The sequence below is a fragment of the Macaca fascicularis genome, chromosome 1 (assembly GCF_037993035.2).
Source record: "Macaca fascicularis isolate 582-1 chromosome 1, T2T-MFA8v1.1".
Classification (NCBI taxonomy): domain Eukaryota; kingdom Metazoa; phylum Chordata; class Mammalia; order Primates; family Cercopithecidae; genus Macaca; species Macaca fascicularis.
The window spans coordinates 117366144-117382665 of record NC_088375.1 but is presented as its reverse complement, the minus strand read 5'-3'; the positions used below and the strand labels follow the sequence as shown (position 1 = coordinate 117382665).

At 45.2% G+C, this 16522-nt stretch overlaps 1 protein-coding gene across 2 annotated transcripts in view; it reads left to right on the top strand.

The window, feature by feature from the left end:
- CD101 (CD101 molecule) overlaps positions 1 to 15915 on the top strand; it is a 35708-nt gene extending 19793 nt beyond the window's left edge. The window contains exons 7-10 of one of the 2 annotated variants that reach the window (XM_005542199.5): positions 97 to 507; positions 3984 to 4379; positions 12067 to 12318; positions 14371 to 15915. In XM_005542199.5, coding sequence (XP_005542256.3) covers positions 97 to 507; positions 3984 to 4379; positions 12067 to 12308 — 1049 coding nt within the window. In that variant the 3' untranslated portion in view covers positions 12309 to 12318; positions 14371 to 15915. Of the gene's footprint in view, positions 1 to 96; positions 508 to 3983; positions 4380 to 12066; positions 12342 to 14370 lie in introns of both variants that reach the window. The other variant, XM_015430505.4, reaches the window with a different exon arrangement.
- Positions 15916 to 16522: the final 607 nt, after the last annotated feature.

The following is a 16522-nucleotide window of genomic DNA, read 5'->3' as shown; positions in this document are numbered from 1 at the left end:
GCGGGAGGATGCAGTGTCATACTTGACCTCTAATGTCTCTACTACCTTAACTTTCTGTTTTGTAGCAAAGTAACTGTTTCCATTTTTTAAATTTAGAGAGCAAGCTAAAAGTGAATTCAAGGAGTCAAATCCAAGAGCTCTCCATCAACTCCAACACTGATATAGAATGTAGCATCTTGTCCCGGTCCAGTGGAAACCTTCAGTTAGCCATCATTTGGTATTTTTCTCCTATTTCCACTAATGCCTCCTGGCTAAAGATCCTGGAGGTGGACCAAACCAATGTTATAAAAACTGGGGATGAGTTTCACACCCCATGGAGAAAACAAAAATTTCATACTGAGAAGGTTTCCCAAGACTTATTTCAGCTGCACATTCTGAATGTGGAAGACAGCGATCAGGGCAAATATCACTGTGCTGTGGAGGAATGGCTCCTGTCTACAAATGGCACTTGGCACAAGCTTGGAGAAAAGAAGTCAGGACTAACAGAATTGAAACTCAAGCCCACAGGTAAACCTTGAGGGTGTATCCTCACCATGTCTGTCTGTCCGATGGCTGTTTTTTCTTGGGCAGCTCTTCTATGGAGTGATTATGTGGGAGTAAAAATATGACCTAAAGTCATAGGAACAGTGTCCACCTACAAATGACTGCAGGACCGGGTAGTCCACCAGAGGAGGGGAGGTCACTTAAGGTGATTCAATCTGAGGTTTTGGGGAGCTGAGGCAGAAGCAAGATCCCTTTGATTGGTTCGCTTCTCAGCCTGGCAGCCTAGTCTATGCAGCTACCCAGGGTATGGTATCTCCAGATCTCTATAATAGCAAGCTGTGTCATTCCAGTGGGGCTCTACTGTAATTTGGCAGAGAAAGAGTAATACGAAGCATATTTCTCCCACTGTGAACAGAAACTGTACAACTCTATGGGGATGTGTGGAGAAATTGCTTCTCAACATTTAGCTGCCTAAACATAAGGCAAATAAGAGTAGTTAACTGTTGGAATGGCTTACTGAAGGAGTCTCCTCTTCCTCAGGAGATCTTTAAAAATGCAATGGAAGTTCCGCACTGGTCTAAGAGTGCTGCTGTCTAAATGTGGGCAGGGTTGATTAGGTCTCTCAGCATAGGTTAGGTCACCTCCAGTGTTGATTAAAATTAAATGAATGTCACAGCCAAGGTTCGGGAACTGGCCAAGATCCAACAGCACAATGCAGAGAAGTTGATCTAATCTGGTGCTTAAAATATTATTTTCAAGGTAATGTTAAAAAAAAAAAAAGGATGATAATTCAGCATTACTATGTATTAGGCAATGGAATACAAAGATAAAGAAGGCACAGCCCTGCCCCTTAAGGAGCTCCCAGTCTGGTGGGACAACAAGGGCAAAACAGCAGCTTGGTATGGGATCTCTTCCTGCCCTCTGGCTTCCCTTCTCTATGTTCTTCAAGCCCCTTCTTCTCCCTGCTAAATGCATGTGTTCCTCAGGGACAGATCCTGGGCCTGTTTTGCTTCTTATTCTCTGCTTTCCTCAGAATTTCTTAAATACTGCCCTGGTTTCAACTACCACGTTCTGGATGATAACCCTGAGATTTTGTGCTTAGTCCTGATCTCCTGAGCTCCAAGCCTTCATACCCAACTGCCTGCTGTACATTTCTACTTGGATGCCCCCATACTCAGCATGCCCTGAATTGCACTTAGCATCTCTGCCATCTCACCATGCTCATTTGTACTTCTGCATTTCCCATCTGTGTGATTGGCATTCTGTCTCCCAGTCCTCCATGCCAAACCCTTGACCACATGTGCATGCCCCTCGTCAGGAGGCAGCCACTGCTTAGCTCAAGTGCCTCCCATGTACAAATGTGGACTCCGTGTTGTCAGATCTTTTTGCATATCTACAGATGCCTAAAATCTTTTTTGGTAACATCTCCCAGTTTGAGAATGTCCACAACTAATTCACTTCTTTTTTTTTTTTTTAGACAGTCTGGCTCTGTCACTCAGGCTGGATTCAGTGGTGTGATCTTGGCTCACTGCAACCTCCATCTCCCGGGTTCAAGCAATTCTCCTGCCTCAGCCTCCAGAGTAGCTGGGACTACAGGCGTGCGCCACCATGCCCAGCTAATTTTTGTAATTTTAGTAGAGACGGGGTTTCACCATATTGGCCAGGCTGGTCTCAAACTCCTGATCTCGTGATCTACCTGCCTTGGCCTCCCAAAGTTCTGGGATTATAGGCATGAGCCACTGCGCCTGGCCTAGTTCTTTTAAAATACTGCAAGTGTCCAGCAGAACATACCTGTGGGCTTGGCGTGGCTGTGGACTTCTGGTTGTGCACGTCGTCTAGGGAACAAGTTAACGAAGAGGCCCCAGAAAGATGCTGAGAATGACTGGTCAGAGTTGTAAGAAGGATATTTTATCTGAGATAGGAAAAAAAGAAGTCAATTTCAAGGAGAAAATGGCCTCCAGTAACAAAAACCACATAGAGAAAAGGACTAGAGGGTCCCTTGAACTGGGAAATTAGGCCCTGACCAAGTATAGTGATGGGATTGGAAGCCAAATCACAATAAAATAGGAAGTAATTTGAGGCAAGGAAACAGCAACAGTATCACATAAGCTAATATTCCATGTGCTTCTCCATGAAGGAGAGAGTAAACATGGTAACTAAGAAAGAGTCCAAGATCAGACAGAATTATTCTCTTAAAGATAGATTAATAAATGTGTTAGGGTCGGGCTTAGTGGCTCATGCCTATAATCCCAGCACTTTGGGAGGCCAAGGCGGGTGGATCACCTGAGGTCAGGAGTTCGAGACCAGCCTGGCCAACATGGTAAAACCTCGTCTCCACTAAAAATACAAAAATTAGCCCCCTGCCTGTAATCCCAGCTACTTGGGAGGCTAAGGCAGGAGAATCACTTGAACCCGGGAGGCAGAGGTTGCAGTGAGCTGAGATTGTGCCGTTGCACTCCAGCCTGGGCGGCAGAGTGAGACTCCATCTCAAAAATATATAAATAAATAAATAAATAAATAAATAAATAAATAAATAAATGTGTTTGTAGTAGAATTGTAGTAATGCACGCTATAATTTCTTTATTTTGTTTGTAACTACTTTAGCCTTCATTCTAAATCCTCACCTGCTGGTTAGCAAGGGGGAAAAAGGTAAATGTCAAAATCTGTTTAAAACTTAGTCTAATCCAATCATCTAAATAGTTCCCTTGGATGGCTTTCTAACACTTGCATCAAATGTTCAGTCTCTCGGATGGCCTCCTCTCTTCCTGCATCTACACCCAGGTAATATCTGGGTGGATGGGAGGAGAGTAATTTGCTAAGAATGAGGGGTCCTGGTGGAATACATGGCTTGAGGGAGCTGCTAAAAGTTGTGAACGACCACTTTGGGAAGTAGAGGAGGAGTGAATCAAGGATAAATAAAAGCAGCAGGCAGAGGGCCCTGCAGCAGCTGTGTGGTTTTCAATGGCAGGGTCCAGCAGGCAAGCAGTTGGGCTAAAGAAGGAAAGAGACTGGTTTCATTCCTAGCAGAGAGTGTTCTGGCAAATGTGAAAAACAGGGACCAAGGACAAGGATTAAAATGAATGTGGCCAGGCGCCGTGGCTCACGCCTATAATCCCAACACTTTGGGAGGCTGAGGTGGGCAGATCACTTGAAGCCAGGAGTTCAAGAGCAACCTGGCCAACATGGTGAAACCCCGTCTCTACTAAAAATACAAAAAATCAGCTGGGCATGGTGGCATACACCTGTAATCCCAGCTACTTGGGAGGCTGAGGCAGGAGAATTGCTTGAAACCAGGAGGCAGTGGTTGCAGTGAGCCGAGATCGTGCCGCTGCACCCCAGCCTGGGTGACAGAGCAAGACTCTGTCTCAAAAAATAAAAATAAAATAAATGCACTGATGTCTAAGGAATATAAGAGCTTCCCAGTGAGAACTAGATTTTTCAGAGGTGGTATCCAATCTGAACATCTGCATTCTCTAATTTACTGCCATTTTATTGTCTAGGAAGTAAGGTACGTGTCTCCAAAGTGTACTGGACCGAAAATGTGACCGAGCACAGAGAGGTGGCCATCCACTGCAGCCTGGAGAGTGTAGGCAGCCCAGCCGCTCTGTACTCCGTGATGTGGTACTGGAACAGAGAAAACTCTGGAAGTAAAATGCTGGTGCACTTGCAACATGATGGCTTGCTGGAGTATGGGGAAGAGGGGCTTAGGAGGCACCTGCACTGTTACCGTTCATCCCCTACAGACTTTGTCCTGAAGCTTCATCAGGTGGAGATGGAGGATGCAGGAATGTACTGGTGTAGGGTGGCAGAGTGGCAGCTCCATGGACACCCAAGCAAGTGGATTAATCAAGCATCCGATGAGTCACAGCGGATGGTGCTCACGGTGCTGCCTTCAGGTAACCGGGGGTTTATCTACCGTGAGCTCATGGTCAGGAGGATACATGGCTCTCCTCTTATGGCCTCCCTCTCACCTATCTTTTGCTCCTTCTTCAGACTGAAGACAATTTTCAGGTTCCCTAAAGAAGATGACTTTGCTATCTCTCTCAATAGTAACTCATTTGAACAAACAAGGTTCACATGAGGTTTTGGCACAGACGCTTAAGTATCAGGAGCATCTGACAGGTCCATGTCTTTCTGCTGGGGTTCAAGGAGAGGGTGGGAGGTGAGCAATAAGCTCAGCTTACTGAGGGAAAGGGCCATTGGAGAAGTAGGGGTGTGGTCTTGGTGCCAGACACCAGGAAGCATAAAGGGAAAATCATCAATAAAGGTAACAATCCTGAGACACCAGCTAGCTTTAGTGACACTCCTTGGGAAGGACAGAATGCTGTTGAGAACATATGGGAACATCCAAGAAGTAGGGATAGGTGCACCCCAGCCCAGCAGGGCTTCCAGAGGGGAAGGTGAGGCTATCCAATTTGTTCCTTGAAGGGGTCCATCATTGTTTTTCCATGTTCATTCTTCAGCGAAGTTTTCTCCTGAGTGCCAGGCAGAAATGTTTTTTCTATCAGCCTTTTTTTTTCCTTCCAACAATTACAGGAAGTCCCATACTTGTGAGCACATTCCGTACATGTTTTCCCAGTGGAATTCATAGACTCTGTAGAATCGGCAGTTTTTGCAGTAGAATAAATAGATAAGAACCGTAAAAAGTATACAGTCTGTGATGAAAAGCATGTCTTCTCTGAGGCAGATGGGATCCTTCATAGCATACATATTGTTAATCTTTGTGAGATCCTTGTAAAACAGGTATATGGTTTTTAAAAGATAAACCTGGAAAGAAAACATTAAAAATTGAGTGGCCTTTGTATTCTTCAGAAAGCCTTTGTCATGACAAACTGAGGGTTTTGAGGGTAATGAATGTTGAGGATTTCCAAGGAAATCCCTGTAATGTAGCATCTGGGCTCCTCTACCTGGCTGTTCCTTTCTGGTAGTCAGGGAGGCAGTGTGGGTGATAAAAAATCCCAGGGGCTGGAATCAGACCAGCCTAAGCTCCAATCACAGCTCTACTACCAATACCAGCTATGAAGTCATACTCTGGTTACTTGCTGTGAGCCTCAGCTTGCTATAAAATGAAGATCATAATATAAATATATATATAAAGTATCCAGTACAGTGCCTGGCACATGGTCAGTACTCAGCAAATGTAATCTCCTTCTCCCCTTATGCCTCCAAACATGCGGCACATACACATACACACAGGTATACACACATCTACATGTGTACATCTATGTGACAAAATAATGGCACTTGTTTAATAAATAACTATATGAGGTTCTGAGGGCACAAAAGTGTATATACAGAGTCTGTTCCCACAGAGCTTAGAGTCCAGTGGGAGAAATCAAGTCCAACATAATAGGTGTCTTCAAAGAGGTATTTCCCGTAGACTATGGGAACAACAGAGGCAGGGCTGGAGTGAAGGGCTAGGTAGGGAGGCGATCTGGGAAGGTTCCCCAGAGTCTGGGGCTCATGAAAAGGAAGAAACTTATTTTAGGAAAATGAAAGAGTATGCAAGATGATAATAAGATGTAAAATTTCATGTTATATTCAGGGAACTCCTGGTCATTGAGAATGGCAGGAACTGCAGTCTCTATGGTACAATAGCAAGAGATGAGACCAGTGAGGTGGAGAAGGTACAGATAGATCCCAAATGTGATTATGAAGCTAAGAAGGAAGAACTTTATCATGACAGTGGTGGAGTGTCATTGAAAAAGTTTAAGCAGGGAAGTGACATGATCAGGTTTTCCTTTTAGAAAGTTCCCACATTAAAATGAATTGGAGGCCGGGCACGGTGGCTCACGCATGTAATCCCAGCACTTTGGGAGGCCGAGGCAGGCAGATCACCTGACTTTGGGAGTTTGAGACCAGCCTGACCAACATGGAGAAACCTCGTTTGTACTAAAAATACAAAAAATTAGCCGGGCGTGGTGGTGCATGCCTGTAATCCCAGCTACTTGGGAGGCTGAGGCAGAAGGGTCGCTTGAACCCAGGAGGGGAAGGTTGCGGTGAGCTGAGATCATGCCATTGCACTCCAGCCTGGGCAACAAGAGTGAAAGTCTGTCTCAAATAAATAAATAAATAAATAAAGAATTGGAGGGGAGGCCAACAGTGCAGGGAGAAGTATATGAAATGTTGGAAACCCAGTTGGGAAAAGGTGAAGGCCTGAGCTAAGGCAGTACCCATGATGACTAAGAAAAGAACAGGCATTAGGTATTAGGAGATGTCATCTTCAGGATTTAGAGGCCGATTCATTGTATATAGAGGGCAAATGAGCAGAAAGAGAGAATTAAGGATTAACATCTGGATTCTAGCTTAGATGGATAGTAGGGCCATTTACCAAGCAAGGTAATATATGACAGGGGTTTGGAGGGGAAGATTAGTTCAGTTTTGAATAAGTTGGGCTGGAATTGAGTTCAGAGTACCTGTGAGTTATTGATAAAGATCTGTCCAATAGAACTCAAGACTTCCAAATGGGATCTGCACCGGAGTTGTAGATTAGAAGTCATCCATTGGTAGCCAATAATGATGCCCAAGGGTGGAGCTCTGGGATAAACTACCGTTTCTCAGGGAGTGGAGAGCCTGTGAAGGAGACTGATAGGAGTGATAGGTTGCTGGGAAGAGAATCAGGATTTGGTGGTACCACAGACACTAAAGGCAGAGAGGGTATCAAGAGGGTGAGGAGAGTTGACAGACTCAGCTCTTGCAAAGAGGTTGATTAAGATAACAGTGGGAAAGTATCCATTGGATTTGACATTGTGGAACAATTACAGAAAAGTAATCAGGGAAGTCTGTCTGCAGCAAGTTGAGGAGGGGAGAGTGGGCCCGTTAATGCAGATTGCGCTTTCAAGAGCTTTGATGTCAAGGGGAAGAGAGAAGAAAATAAAATGGCAAAAGTTATCCAGAAAAAGTGAAAGTGTTTTAGTTTTGCTTTTTTTCTGTTTTGGTTTGAAGATGGTACAGATTTGAGCACATTTATGTTTTAGAGGGGAGAAAGCCAGCAGAAAGAAAGAGAGAAAGAGAGAAGGAAGGAAGGAAGGAAGGAAGGAAGGAAGGAAGGAAGGAAGGAAGGAAGGAAGGAAGGAAGGAAGGAAAGGAAGGAAAGGAAGGATTAATAGAAGAGTAGATACGACTGACAGTCCAACATCTCACCATGCATGCGCCATCTCCTTTCTGGAATGCTCCTACATGCCATCTTTCCCTGGTCAACACTCTCACCCAGCAACTTAACTGCCACTGCCTCAGAGACTTCCCTTATTCTTTTAGCCCTCACACCTGCAGTTACCTGTTTAACATCTGTCACACTGCTAGACTATACTATAGGCAAAGATGATGAGTGTCTCATTTGTAGCACTAGCACAGTGCCTGGCACATAGGGGATGCTCAAATGTTTACTGAATCACTGTGTAATTGCACTCCTGGTGAATACCAGGTCTATGTGTTATCAAGATCCAGTTCAAATATAATATGCTACTTATGGTCACTTATCAGATGATTTTTCGTGCTCTCTATCTGGCTATCCCAGCTTGGGCTGGGTTTAGGGCCACACAATAGGACTGTAGAGCGTGTGGCTCAAGTGAAGGCAGGAAAGTTAAGAGACATTTTTTTGGAGAATGGACCTTGCCTTTTTTTCTCTATCTCTCTATCTTATTTCCTTACCAATGACTAAGCCATGGCAGGGACAACAGCTGCCTCAGTCTTTTTACCTTACCCTTAGACCCTAGACATAAATGTCTTATTCTAGAGAATTGTCTGTGATTAATTGATAGGCCAGGCTGTAAGGCTTCCTGGGAACTGAATTATTTGTAGTGGTGTGGTACTTGTTACTATTTCCGAGCTTTTATTACGGTAAGAGTCTATTTAGAAAGTAGAGCCTTGGGCCAGATGTGATGGCTCCCATCTGTAATCCCAGCACTTTGGGAGGCCGAGGCGGAAGTATTACTTGAGCCCAGGAGTTCGAGACCCCTGTCTCTACAAAAAATTTAAAAATTAGACACATGGTTGATGCACGCCTGTAGTCCTTGCTACTCAAAAGGCTGAGATGGGAGGATTGCTTGAGTTTGGAGGTCAAGGCTGCACTAAGCCACGATCATGCCACTTTGCTCCCGTCTGGATGACAGAGCAAGACACTGTCAAAAAACAACAACAACAACAGCGAGAGAGAGAGAGAAAGAAAGAGAAAGAAAAAGAAAGGAAGAAAGAAAGAAAAAGAAAGAAAGAAAGAAAGAAAAAAGGGAAAGGAGAGAAGGGAAGGGAAGGAAGTGGATTCTTGAAGGAGCTGTCTGTCTCTATAACACGGAAGTTTGTGGAGATGCCAGGCTACTTACCTGTGCTTCCCAGTGCCTCCAGCAAGGCCTGGCACATGGCATTCAGCAAATGCTTAATGAAAGAATGAGCAGGCAAATCTTCACTTGGGTTGAAACAGGATGCTGTCAGTGATTCACTTATTCTGGGATGCACTTGTTATCAGGTTACCTTACCCTACTTTTATTTCTTGGCAAGAGCCATCTCCCACATGGCTGCATGTTTGGGGTTGGGTAGTGGGTAAGAGTTGGCAGCCCCCTCTTTATCTCACACCTCTTTTCTTCTGAAGTCAGTGTCTCTGAGGAAATATCAAAAAGGGGTGCTCCTTTTGCTGTGCTTGGCTGTGGGTGGAAGCACATTCTAAACTAAGCCTCACGATGAAGTGCTCTCATTACATTTTTGGCTTTGTTTTGAAGGCCTTGTACTTTGAGCATTGGCCACTGACTCAGATTGATTCAAAATGCCAAACCTTAATGGTTTGAATGTCACTAATTCTAATCCAGATATGGGTGAGAGGCAGATGGTGGGAAATGGTGACTGTGGGATCCAGAGCAAACACTGCCCTCCCAGGAGAGATGATGTAGCAGCACAGGCGGTAACAGTTGCTAGCTGTTGGCCACTTCAGCATGGTAAGGGGCACACCTTGCCATCCTTTGATGGTAGATTGCGCTAAGCTGAGCAGCGTCATCCCCACCAGGATAGCCAAGCCCTCTGGCTGTTCCTTCATGCTGAAAAACAAGAATAGTAGATTTATTTCCACCTCCTGTGTAGTGGCCCCATCTCGCCATCATTACCCCACCATTCTAGCAACTGTAATACCTGGTGCTGTGGACTTTCACCTCACAATTCTCTGCCTCCCATGAGTAGAAAAGGAAGCCAGAGCCCCTGGATCCACTTCGGTCTTCGCTGAATGTCACCCAGGTTTGAGGACTGGGGGACCAGAGATCTAAGGGAGAGAGAGCCTGTGGAGGAAGATGGCCAAGCCTGGGGTCCCTATGTGAGGGATCTGTAGGCTCCAGCCCTGTTCTCTCTCTCTTCTCTTAGGAGAAGGTTTCCTGTGATTTTCTTAGCTTTCTCAGTACCATTCTAGATAATATTTATCGCTTGCTGACTCCACAAATGCTTTAGGCACTTCATTAGATATTAGATGCTTTATTATACATGATCTCATCACAACTGTAGAAATTGTTACCCCTATTTGGTTGATGAGGAAACTAATGATTAAGAGAGGATAAGTAACTTGTCCAATGTCAATAACAGCACATTGAAGACTGAGGATTTGAACTCAGCTCTCTTTGAAACAGAGTAGGTGCTCATTCATTACTCTGCACAAATGCCCACAGCCAGTGCTTATAATACCTGGACTCCGTGGCTCCATTCACTTGCATCATTGCAGTCTATGCTTCCTTCTCACCGTGGGCCTTCAGATGTACTCAGATAAGACCGGGGGAGAATAACTGTAGTCAAGCAGGGTCATTGGAAGAGGGGTCAGATAGGATGTGGAGTAGAGGGATGGTAAAGAATTCAAAACCTAACTTTATCATTGCTCACCAATTCAAAAAACAAAACCAAATTTAGGATGAAGGATACAAATGAGGTCAGAGAAAATCCAGGCCACGAACCTCTGCAGCTCTTTGCCAGCCTCATTCAGAGCTGCCAGCCGAATGTTCAGTGATGATCTGTACTTTGTGTAGCATGATGGCAGCCATCCCTGGGTTCCCATGTGTGGAATGTGCTCGTGCAATTGATTCATTCATCAGGCTCCATTGAGACCCTGTGAACAAAGAGTTGAGGAAGATAAAAAGACACACAAGACACAGGCCCTACCCTCAAGGAGCTCACAGTGCAGGAGGTGAGCGAATGTCTAGATTCTTTCTTGACTTCCATCAAAGAGATGTTCTTCAACATGTAAGATTCATTGGCAATGCCAAAAATGGAATTCTTGAAGCAGAAGGTTGGTCAAGATGACCTCTAAACCTCTTTTCATCTCTAAGCATCTATAATCCCATGAATCCTGCAGCTTAACCTTTGAAGAAGAAATTGCTTATGTCATTACAATTTTCCAGTAAAAGCACAGCTACTGTTAGCATTGAATATTTCAGAACAGCCCTGATTTCGGATATCATGTCATAAATAGATGTGATTGGAAGACTACATTTAGTAATTGGTCTCTTTAAGCATGTGTCTTTCTTCTTCAATAGACTGTTCCCTGAAACCTGTGGTGTTTGCAGTCCTCTGGGCCTTTGCTTCCCTGGCTGTGTGGCCAGGAGCCACTCGGGCTGCTTGTGTGTGCTCCGTGCGTGTGTCTGCTGCTAGTGCTTCCCGGCGGACTGCAGCTGTGGGATGATCATATGCTTCAGCATGCCTTTATATAGTATCTTTTGCCCATGTGGTTGCAGTCAATCCAATTTAATTCAGATCAGCAAAAGTTACTGAGCACATGTGCTAGGCACTGTAGGGGATATAGAAACAAATGGCACTATCAGACATACTCAAGTAACTATAATGAACAAAGGAGATGAGTAAAAGGGAACTAAAGAGGCCTAAACAAAGGACTGAGCAAGAACGGGATGGAAGAGAAGAACTGTGCCTGCAGCAAGGTAGGAAGAGCTGGGAGAGTGGGAAGTGTGATGGAGCTAGCCCAGAAGGACCTAGAGGCTCAGATGCATGCAGCATGTCAGGTGGTGGCCACACCCAGAGCAACAGAGGAAAGGAGTGGAAGGGAGGGGGCCAGGGAAGGGGGAGACCCACGGGGAGGACCAGGCTTGGGTCAGCGGGGCAAGGGGCTCCTCATTGTGGGTGCGATTGTTTTATAAGGGCAGTGCAGAGTGCAGGGCAGAGTGTGTGTATGTGTGTGTGAGAAAGAGTGTGTGCCTGTGTGTTGGAGCAGCAGCAGTGGGAATAACTCAAGTTAAAAATTCAGGACTGGCAACACTGTTGAGAACGAGGGTTGAATTATAGATATCTTTTCTGAGGAAAGAAGATTAAAGGAGAGGTTTTCTTTTTTGTTTTGTTTTTCATTTTGGCTGTTAGTTTTAAGTAGGTCATTGGAACCTCCAGTGGTTGGAAATTGCAGGGCAAGGGGGTGTTGCATTAGAAGAGCCCGTTCCAGGAGCTCTCTTCCCCCGGTGCTCAGTCCTGTGCTCCTCATGATTTCAGGAGCACACTGCTATTTGGCCCCATTATTTTTACATATACTTGCCCGTAACAATAAATCCCAGGAGTGTTTGTAATTGATTAGTACAAATAAGTTGGAGATGAATTACTCTCTTTCTCCCTTCGTTGCAGAGCCCACGTTTCCTTCCAGGATCTGCTCCTCGGTCCCTTTACTCTATTTCCTGGTCATCTGCCCTTTCGTCCTGCTCCTGCTTCTGCTCATCTCCCTCCTCTGCTTATACTGGAAGGCCAGGAAGTTGTCAACACTGCGTTCCAACACACGGAAAGAAAAGTCTCTCTGGGTGGACTTGAAAGAGGCTGGAGGTGTGACCGCGAATAGGAGGCAAGACGAGGAGGAAGATGAAGGCAACTGAACCCCAAGAGGTACCTGCAGTCAGTAAGGAAAGGTGGGGGCTTTTTAATTGGGCTAACTGGGGGTAAATGAATCTTGGTTCTGTCCTCAATGATGTCTGCGGCCTTGGGCAAGTTACCTAGGAATCAGAGGGAGCATTCGCTGAGTGCTTATTGGTTCTACGCACTGTTAGGTGTTCCTTTGTGTCTTACCTCATCCACCTCTTGTATCCTCCCCCCCTTGGAACCAGATAGCATCCTTACCCTACATCTCTTGAAGGTTCAGGTCCCTGGGCTGCAAGGAGATTAGAGGCTCCCTCACACAGCCTCTGGAGAGCTAAATGAGATCCTACAGCTATGCCCTGGTGGGGCTTCTCTCTCCTTCTTGTGTCACTTGTCACACCTGCTCTAGGTAATCATTTTCCTCCAGATGAGAGGTGTAGGAAAGGGCCTGATGCCAGCAAGGCAAAAGGAATTGGGACCATGCCCTTTGTTTACCTAAAATTTGTCCCCCCAACAAGAATGTAGCTTCCTTCAAGGCAGAAATCCAATTTTCTTCTCCCAGCCCACCTACAAAGGCCCACTCAAGAGCAAGCTCATTAATATAGGTTCTTTGACAAAATGATAAAACATTTGTAACCTGAGTTTGGGTTTTTTTGTTTATTGTTTGATAAGATTTTTTATTAATTAATTGCTGAGCAAAAACTTTTTAAAAACTCATGTAACAGTACTCCAGTCAGCCCCCCAAGGCCTCGTACCTCTGCTTCCCCCCACACCTCCATACCCCCACCAAAAGGTCCATCTGGCTCCTGGTGCTCAGCCAGTGCCTTATTTTCTTTGACCTGACAGCACTGGGTGGTACGGAAGGCATTGTTTGGAGGAGCGGGGTTGACAGTGCCACCCTTCCCTCATTCTCCTGCAGGGCTGGGGTTCAGGGGCAGCAGTAGGTCAAGTCTGGTTCCTCAAGGTCTCCTATTCTCAGTTGCAAAAAGCAGGCGGTGGGGGTGGGGTGTAATGGCTTAAAGCTTTCAACAGCTGTCCCCACTGAGCCTGCAGTCCCCTCATCTTTGTTTCAAAAGCCACTCAGGCCCTGTTGTAGCCAGAATTGGAAATCAATCAGTGCCACCTAACAGACTTGAGAAGACACATCTATTTATTATCTATGTGACCAACCGAGTTTCTTTAACACTCGTTAATTTGCATTTCCAAGGAGAGCAATTTAGTTTTAATTATTTGATCAGGCACACACGTCCTCTCCAAACATAATTAGTTCCTTCGTAAGGGGATTATTGGTGGCTATGAGCACTCCTACTGTGGACCTACCAGTTCCTTAAACTCATGTCCCTTCATAGCCTGATTTAAAATACTCCAAATCCTTCCTTAAACATGTCAGCACATTTGTTTCTTGTCACCCAGGTAAGGGAGCATATTTTTATAAACAATAAAGCTGAAATGAAGACTTTGTTTTTTTTTTTTTTTGAGACGGAGTCTCACTCTGTCGCCCAGGCTGGAGTGCAGTGGCGCGATCTCGGCTCACTGCAAGCTCCGCCTCCTGGGTTCACACCATTTTCCTGCCTCAGCCTCCCCAGTAGCTGGGACTACAGGTGTCCAACACCACGCCCGGTTAATTTTTTTTTTTTTTTTTGTATTTTTAGTAGAGATGGAGTTTCATTATGTTAGCCAGGATGATCTCGATCTCCTGACCACGTGATCTGCCCGCCTCGGCCTCCCAAAGTGGTGGGATTACAGGCGTGAGCCACCGCGCCTGGCCGAGACTTCTTAGAAAGTATGATGACCCTCTGCCACTATTTTTTAGAAACCTGTATTTTAATTCAAAGGGAAAGAGCGCAGAAGCGAGCCTGGGCCAAGGATCTTGGATGGACTCTGCCGCAGCCCTCTGTGGGAGCACTCTTCCCCCCATCCCTCCTCTCTCCTCACATGGACACCTCCTTCAGCTTCTAGCTCAAACACCTCTTCCCCTTTGAATCCAGCACAGACATAGCACAGAGGAGATGTAAGCAGACAGGGAAGGTCTCCTGGGAATGTAGACATTTAACCAACTTGAGCAATCGGCTTGTTTTACAGCTTCCTGCCTCGCTGCCTGTTTCTTCCCAAGCCCCCTGTGGAATGTGGTGACCTAGTCAGCTGGAACCAGCTCCTGACAGACCCTGGCAACTTCTAGATGAACCCGAATGAACTTTCCTCATTACCATCCTGAAGTCACTACCCCGGGAGGAGCTACAGCTTCATGACCATAACATGTGACCTATGTGCTGGCAGCATGACTCACTGAGGCTGCGCCACTGGGACCCCTCCCTACATGCACCGATGCACTCTCTCCCCTCTCCATCACCCCATGAAACCCTCCTGTCACTTTCCTTCAGAGACACCGCTTTGGAGAATATTCCCAGCGCTATCCTTGCTTGTGACAAGTGAAACAAACTCCTTTTGATCAAAACTCATGTTCTTGTGGAGTCATCTGTTACCCACCAGGCAAACAAACCCTGGTTTTTTCAGGGAACAGAGACCCTCAGATATGAAACTGTCCTGGCCAGAGCAGAGCATGGGGAAGTATGAGTTCCCAGGGGGTACCTGCTGCACGTCAGGCCCTGTGCTAGGAGCAAGGGGTCCTGTGGTGACTCAGACACAGTCCTGTCCTCCTGGGATGCTCACCTTGTTTGTCCTGGATGCTCTGCTTTCATGAATGGGACTTAGAGCGCCTTCGATAGTCTAACCAGCTACACGGCACTGTTTGTCCCATAGGCATCTAAAACCCTCCAGAACTAAAACACCGCCACAGTATTTTCTTCCTTTTAAAGAATAAAATTTGCCCTGATGCATTTCAGCAGACATTTTATGCCTCTTCTCTCTCCAGTTACATACTTGTTGACTTTTGGTTTTTGAAACTTACTGGAGAGCTTTACTTTTACTCATTGATTTCAGCTTTTCCATTTCATGCCACCACCTGGTTTTACTTTCGGCCTTTTTGTATTATAAATCCTCCTTGGCAAAAGGACAAGCCTCTGTCTCAGGAGTTGACCAGCCAGGGCCTATGGGCCAAATGAAGCCCACCATCTGTTTTGTTTTTTAAAATATAATATATTGGAATATGGTCACTCCCATTCGCTTACATACTGTCTGTGGCTGCTTTCACGATAAAAATGACAAAGTTGTGTAGTTGCCACAGAGACCATATGACCTACATTGCCTAAAATGTTTATTACCCGGCCCTTCACAGAAAACGTTTGCCAGCCCCTGCTGTCCTTTAATGTTCTGTCTCTCTTAGCCATGTATTATGTCCCTGGGAAACTGATTCGACCTCTTATATCTGAATCTCTTATATATCTGATTAATCTAATAAATAATCTTAGGCTTTCAGGATTGGCATCTAGTCCCAGCCATTCTGAAGTTCCACTCCACTGTACCAGGCCCATACTATAGATGGGAAGCTTATCAACCCGCAGCATTTCACATCATCATACTGAGTACCTACTCTGTGCAAGATAAGCTGACACAGAGATGATTAAGGCGTGGTTGCTCTGTTCATTATTTTTATTGTATTGAAATGTATAGAAAAAAACGATTTATGGCAGAAGATGAATACAATGGTATAAAGTCATGTGCCATAATTTCTTACAATTGTACAGGATTTTTCATCATCTCAGAATTTTACAGCATCTCTATACAAAAGGAATTGTTATTCCTGTCCAACAGGTAAGGAATTAAAGCTCAGAGAGGTTGGGATTTATCCAGGATCACCCAGCCGTATGCAGAAGAGTAAAAGCTCAAATGTAGGTCTGCTGACAAGTCCTGGACTCTTTCCACAATAAACACTATGCTCAAATCCATCGCTATGGGGGAAAGTCTGGATATAATAATAGCCACCTTGAGTGGTTGTTATGGTAATCAAATCAGATAAATCAATGGAGATAAGTTTTAAAACCATATCAAGTCATAAATGAATGTCAGCATTAACCCAAGTTTTTCTAGGACTTAACCTGTCCATGTACACAAATAAAATATAATCAATAGTAATAATCCAAATTCTACAGGCTTTTCCCCCAGGATATTTACACAGGGTCTTGACCATCTACAGTGTCCTTTAGATGTTTCTGGGGGATTCCCCAAAACTCTGGGAATTTTTTTTTAAAGAGAGGAGGTCTCACTATATTGCTCAAGCTGGCATTGAGCTCCTGAGCTCAAGTAATCCTCCTGCAAGAGCCTTCCAAGTAGCTGG